Source organism: Phocoena phocoena, chromosome 2, assembly GCF_963924675.1.
Source record: "Phocoena phocoena chromosome 2, mPhoPho1.1, whole genome shotgun sequence".
In the NCBI taxonomy this organism is placed as follows: Eukaryota; Metazoa; Chordata; class Mammalia; order Artiodactyla; family Phocoenidae; genus Phocoena; species Phocoena phocoena.
In genome coordinates, this window is record NC_089220.1 from 38,315,175 (window position 1) to 38,321,174 (window position 6,000).

Here is a 6,000-nt window from a genome sequence, read left to right on the forward strand (position 1 = left end):
GCATGTGTCCTAAATATTGCATGGATGTCCTGCATTTTATCTGACACCCCTATGTGCCCTCCTCCACTGTTCATTTGAAATAGATGCTTTTTTCCCCAAACACGAAGGGTAATCTCAGTTACCACACTGCACTAAGGCTATGTCTTTCCAAGGTTAAGTAACTACCTTTAAAAAGGCAAACAAGGTCAGAGCGGAGTGGGAAGGAGGATGTCATGTCAGTTGATGGAATCAAAGTAAATCCCTTTTCAGTGAACGGGGATGATATAGGAATAGAGTATCTGTGTTTCCATGTTTTGATTTGTCCTGTCCAAAGAGTGTTAATATCTTGAAGGTTTAGCACAAGCCCTGTTTACTCAGGAAGCATAAGAAACATGTCAACCCTTTGAAAGACTTCTAATTAAACTCCTAGAACTTTGATGTCAGACTTAGAGATTAGTATTACATTTTTAAAAACTACCCAATTTCATGTGCCAGTAGAGAAGGAAAAGTATGCTGGTGTTAATAGACAGTTATTGAACTTAGAGAATATTTATTTTAAAATACAAATTATTGCCACTTGATAAGCTATATTTCGTGTATCAATCTTAATTTAGAAAATGTGCTTTTAGATGGAGGATTGCTTCTCCTTGACTTTTGTGTTTACAGTGATCATCACTAGTATTGGTTTCTAGTATAAGGTCAATGACTATATGTTATTCCTGGAAGCTGCTGAATCTCCAAGAGGTGATGAAAATGTTTTCAAACAGGAAGTATTTTACGAGAGTTCAAGGGAGACAACCAGCATATTTTGAATGTCTATTATGTGCTGGAGACTATGTGCTTCACATGTATTTCTAATCTAACCAACAGCTTAATGAGAGAGGGTGATGGAGGTAAGTAATTTTGCTAGTGTCATAAAATTGTCTGATTCTGAAAGCACATTAATATAACTCCCTTGTGAATATTCCTTATAACCCTCACCTGCAGTTATTTTGTTCTTTAGATGACTGAGCAAAAATCTCACGCTTACCAAATTCACTTCTAACTCTGATAATATAAGTGGTAATAATTTCTTACCTAGCCTTTTAAATTTCTCTTGATGGAGTTGTAACTTTTCCCAGTATTATTTTCAAAATATACTTTTAATAAAATTTATGCTTACTTATTTGTGAATAGTCATCTAATGCTACATGTACTATGTATTTAATGTTATATTTGAATTTTAAAGAATATTGGAATTTGAAGAGTCCAACCTCCTCCTCAGTGAAAGTATTACACAGACAACATTCGTATTTCTGTTTGGCTATTTCAGTGGTGTGAGTTTCATGAATTTTCAAGGCAGTTTATTCAATTAATAGGTAGTAGTTGGAAATGAAATTTGTATACTGACTTGGTATTTACCTTCCAGAAACTTCTAAGTATAAATCCTTGTTCTGCCCTCTGGAGCCGCATAAATAAATTTAATCCCTCCTCCCAACCAACCCAGGTGCTATGTTGGTAAACTGTTTAACTTTTCAGTCGTTTTATAGCCTAGAACTCTTACCGTTTGGCCTCTAAACAGCGGATGGCATTAAAAATGGCTTTGGATCATATCTATATGATTCAAAAGAAAACCTTACAAAAAATAGTGATGTACTGCAAGGAAAATTAAGAGATAAATGTTTTCTTACACATAAAAGTATACACACATGTATATATATACTAACATAAATGTTTACATTTATATATTTATATATTTTCTGTGAAATGGGAACATGAACATGAAAGCAAATAGCTCTCTTCAGTTGTCTCTTTACTATACTCCCTCTCTGATATGCAAGGAAGTGGAACTGAGTAAGCTAAGCAAGCTTCATCAGTGTTTCTACGTTGAATTTTAAGTGTATTGCATCTGTTAACTGGCATTGAAATATTTTTCCCTTTAGAAATCATCTTACCCTATCTTCAAGGGTTTTCTTTATAAAACAAAGTACAACTGGTATCTTGTCACACAAGTATAAAGTCATATGTTTTTATTTATTTATTTTCAATAAGATAATTTTATTATTTTTATTATTTTTTTAACATCTTCATTGGAGTATAATTGCTTTACAATGGTGTGTTAGTTTCTGCTGTATAACAAAGTGAATCAGCTATACATATATATATATCCCCATATCTCCTCCCTCTTGCATCTCCCTCCCACCCTCCCTATCCCACACCTCTAGGTGGTCACAAAGCACCGAGCTGATCTCCCTGTGCTACGCAGCTTCTTCCCACTAGCTATCTATTTTACATTTGGTAGTGTATCTGTGTCCATGCCACTCTCTCACTTCATCCCAGGTTACCCTTCCCCCTCCCTGTGTCCTCAAGTCCATTCTCTACGTCTGCATCTTTATTCCTGTCCTGCCCGAAGGTTCTTCAGAACCTTTTTTGTTTTTTTTTAGTTTCCATATATATGTGTTAGCATACGGTATTTGTTTTTCTCTTTCTGACTTAAGTCACTCTGTATGACAGACTCTAGGTCCATCGACCTCATTACAAATTACTCAGTTTTGTTTCTTTTTATGGCTGAATAATATTCCATTCTATATATGTACCACATCTTCTTTATCCATTCATCTTTCAATGGACACTTAGGTAGCTTCCATGTCCTGGCTGTTCTAAATAGTGCTGCAATGAACACTATGGTACATGACTCTTTTTGAATTATGGTTTTCTCAGGGTATATGTCCAGTAGTGGATTGCTGGGTCATATGGTAGTTCTAATTTTAGTTTTTTAAGGAACCTCCATACTGTTCTCCATAGTGGCTGTATCAATTTACATTCTCACCAACAGTGCAGGAGGGTTCCCTTTTCTCCACACCCTCTCCAGCATTTATTGTTTGTAGATTTTTTGATGATGGCCATTCTGACTGGTGTGAGGTGATACCTCATTGTAGTTTTGACGTGCATTTCTCTAATGATTAGTGATGTTGAGCATTCTTTCATGTATTTGTTGGCAATCTATATCTCTTCTTTGGAGAAATGTCTATTTAGGTCTTCTGCCCATTTTTGGATTGGGTTGTTTGTTTTTTTTGATATTGAGCTGCATGAGCTGCTTGTATATCATGGAGATTAATCCTTTGTCCGTTGCTTCATTTGCAAATATTTTCTCTGATTCTGAGGGTTGTCTTTTCGTCTTATTGATGCTTTCCTTTGCTGTGCAAAAGCTTTTAAGTTTCATTAGGTCCCACTTGTTTATTTTTGTTTTTATTTCCATTTCTCTAGGAGGGGTATCAAAAAGGATCTTGCTGTGATTTATGTCGTCGAGTGTTCTTCCTCTGTTTTCCTCTACGAGTTTTATAGTATCTGGCCTTACATTTAGATCTTTAATCCATTTTGAGTTTATTTTTGTGTATGGTGTTAGGGAGTGTTCTAATTTCATTCTTTTACATGTAGCTGTCCAGTTTTCCCAGCACCACTTACTGAAGAGACTGTCTTTTCTCCACTGTACATTCTTGCCTCTTTTATTAAAAATAAGGTGACCATATGTGCGTGGATTTATCTCTGGGCTTTCTATCCTGTTCCATTGATCTATATTTCTGTTTTTGTGCCAGTACCATACTGTCTTGATTACTGTAGCTTTGTAGTATAGTATGAAGTCAGGAAGCCTGATTCCTCCAACTCTGTTTTTCGTTCTCAAGTCTGCTTTGGCTATTCGGGGTCTTTTGTGTTTCCATACAAATTGTGAGTTTTTTTGTTCTAGTTCTGTGAAAAATGCTATTGGTAGTTTGATAGGGATTGCATTGAATCTGTAGATTGCTTTGGGTAGTAGTGTCATTTTCACAATGTTGATTCTTCCAATCCAAGAACATGGTATATCTCTCCATCTGTTTGTATCATCTTTGACTTCTTTCATCAGTGTCTTATAGTTTTCTGAGTACAGGTCTTTTGCTACCTTAGGTAGGTTTATTCCTAGGTATTTTATTCTTTTTGTTGCAGTGGTAAATGAGAATGCTTCCTTAATTTCTCTTTCAGATTTCTCATCATTAGTGTATAGAAATGCAAGAGATTTCTGTACATTAATTTTGTATCCTGCTACTTTACCAAATTCATTGATTAGCTCTAGTAGTTTTCTGGTAGCATCTTAAGGATTCTCTATGTATAGTATCATGTCATCTGCAAACAGTGACAGCTTTACTTCTTCTTTTCCTATTTGGATTCCTTTTATTTCTTTTTCTTCTCTGATTGCTGTGCCTAAAACTTCCAAAACTATGTTGAATAATAGTGGTGAGAGTGGGCAACCTAGTCTTGTCCCTAATCTTGCTGGAAGTGGTTTCAGTTTTTCACTATTGAGAATGCTGTTGACTGTGGGTTTGTCATATATGGCCTTTATTATGTTGAGGTAAGTTCCTTCTATGCCTACTGTTTTTATAATCATGTTTTTTATCTCTCTCCCCCTCCACAGATCATTTTCCGCAAAATCAGTGATGTGAAGAAAGAAGAGGAGGAGCGCCTCAGGCAAAAGAATGAGGTCACCCTCAGCATACCCGTGGACCACCCGGTAAGAAAGCTCTTCCAGAAGTTCAAGCAGCAGAAGGAGCTGCGGAATCAGGGATCAACGCAGAGTGACCCTGAGCGGAACCAGCTGCAGGTAGAAAGCCGCTCCTTACAGAACGGAGCCTCCATCACTGGCACCAGTGTGGTCACCGTGTCACAGATTACGCCCATTCAGACATCTCTGGCCTATGTGAAAGCCAGCGAGTCCCTCAAACAAAACAACCGTGATGCCATGGAACTCAAGCCCAGTGGTGGTGCTGACCCCAAATGTCTCAAAGTCAACAGCCCCATAAGAATGAAGAATGGAAATGGGAAAGGGTGGCTGCGACTCAAGAATAATATGGGAGCCCATGAGGAGAAGAAGGAAGACTGGAATAATGTCACTAAAGCTGAGTCAATGGGGCTACTCTCCGAGGACCCCAAGAGCAGTGATTCAGAGAACAGGGTCACCAAAAATCCACTAAGAAAAACAGATTCTTGTGACAGTGGGATTACAAAAAGTGACCTTCTTTTGGATAAGGCTGGGGAGGCGCGAAGTCCTCTAGAGCATAGCCCCATCCAGGCTGATGCCAAGCACCCCTTTTATCCCATCCCTGAGCAGGCCTTACAGACCACACTGCAGGAAGTCAAACACGAACTCAAAGAGGACATTCAGCTGCTAAGCTGCAGAATGACTGCCCTGGAGAAGCAGGTGGCAGAAATTTTAAAAATACTTTCAGAAAAAAGTGTGCCCCCGACCTCTTCTCCCAAATCCCAGATGCCGCTCCAAGTACCTCCCCAAATACCATGTCAGGATATTTTTAGTGTTTCAAGGCCTGAGTCACCTGAATCTGACAAAGATGAAATCCACTTTTAATATATATATATATATATATATATATATACACACATATATATTTGTTAATATATTAAAAACAGTATATACGTCTATATACGTATGTGTGTATATACAGTATATACATATATTTTCACTTGCTTTCAATATGATGAACACAATATGGATTTTGATATGTAAATATTGCATGTCCAGCTGGATTCTGGCCTGCCAAAGAAGATAATTATTAAAAACATATATATCGCTTGTATATTATGCAGTTGACTGCATGTACACTTTACATTTATTTATAATCTCTATACTTTTAAAAGGTATGATTTTTGTTAACCAAGGCAATGTAATAGTTAAAGAATCAGGGTCCAACCTGCCAATGTTGCCATGACAAATTTGATCTCAGGCCGACTGTATTGAGCTGTCATTTCCTCACTCTTCTGTTAAGTTAAAATTATAAATTAATGCCAGGGAAGCATTCAACATTTTAAAATGTTAGTGCCATTTTGTGATCCCTTTCCATAGGATATTTTTCTGTAACTTAGTGTTAGGTTATTTTCCCCAATAGGCAGTGTTTTGCTCCATTTAAATGACTGTTTTGTTGCCTCAGTCAGATAGCTGTGTGGGATGCTGAGAACTTATTGCTATGGGGTTTGTGCATGAATTGCATTTTTGCT

The 6,000-nt window shown here is 37.2% G+C and overlaps 1 protein-coding gene across 1 annotated transcript in view; it reads left to right on the forward strand.

Annotated features, from left to right (window-relative positions):
- The window catches only part of KCNH5 (potassium voltage-gated channel subfamily H member 5), a 334,670-nt gene extending 329,317 nt beyond the window's left edge, over positions 1–5,353 (forward strand). Inside the window, exon 11 of the mRNA XM_065871428.1 lies at positions 4,406–5,353. Coding sequence (XP_065727500.1) covers positions 4,406–5,353 — 948 coding nt within the window. The remainder of the gene's footprint in view (positions 1–4,405) is intronic.
- The last annotated feature ends 647 nt before the right edge of the window (positions 5,354–6,000 follow it).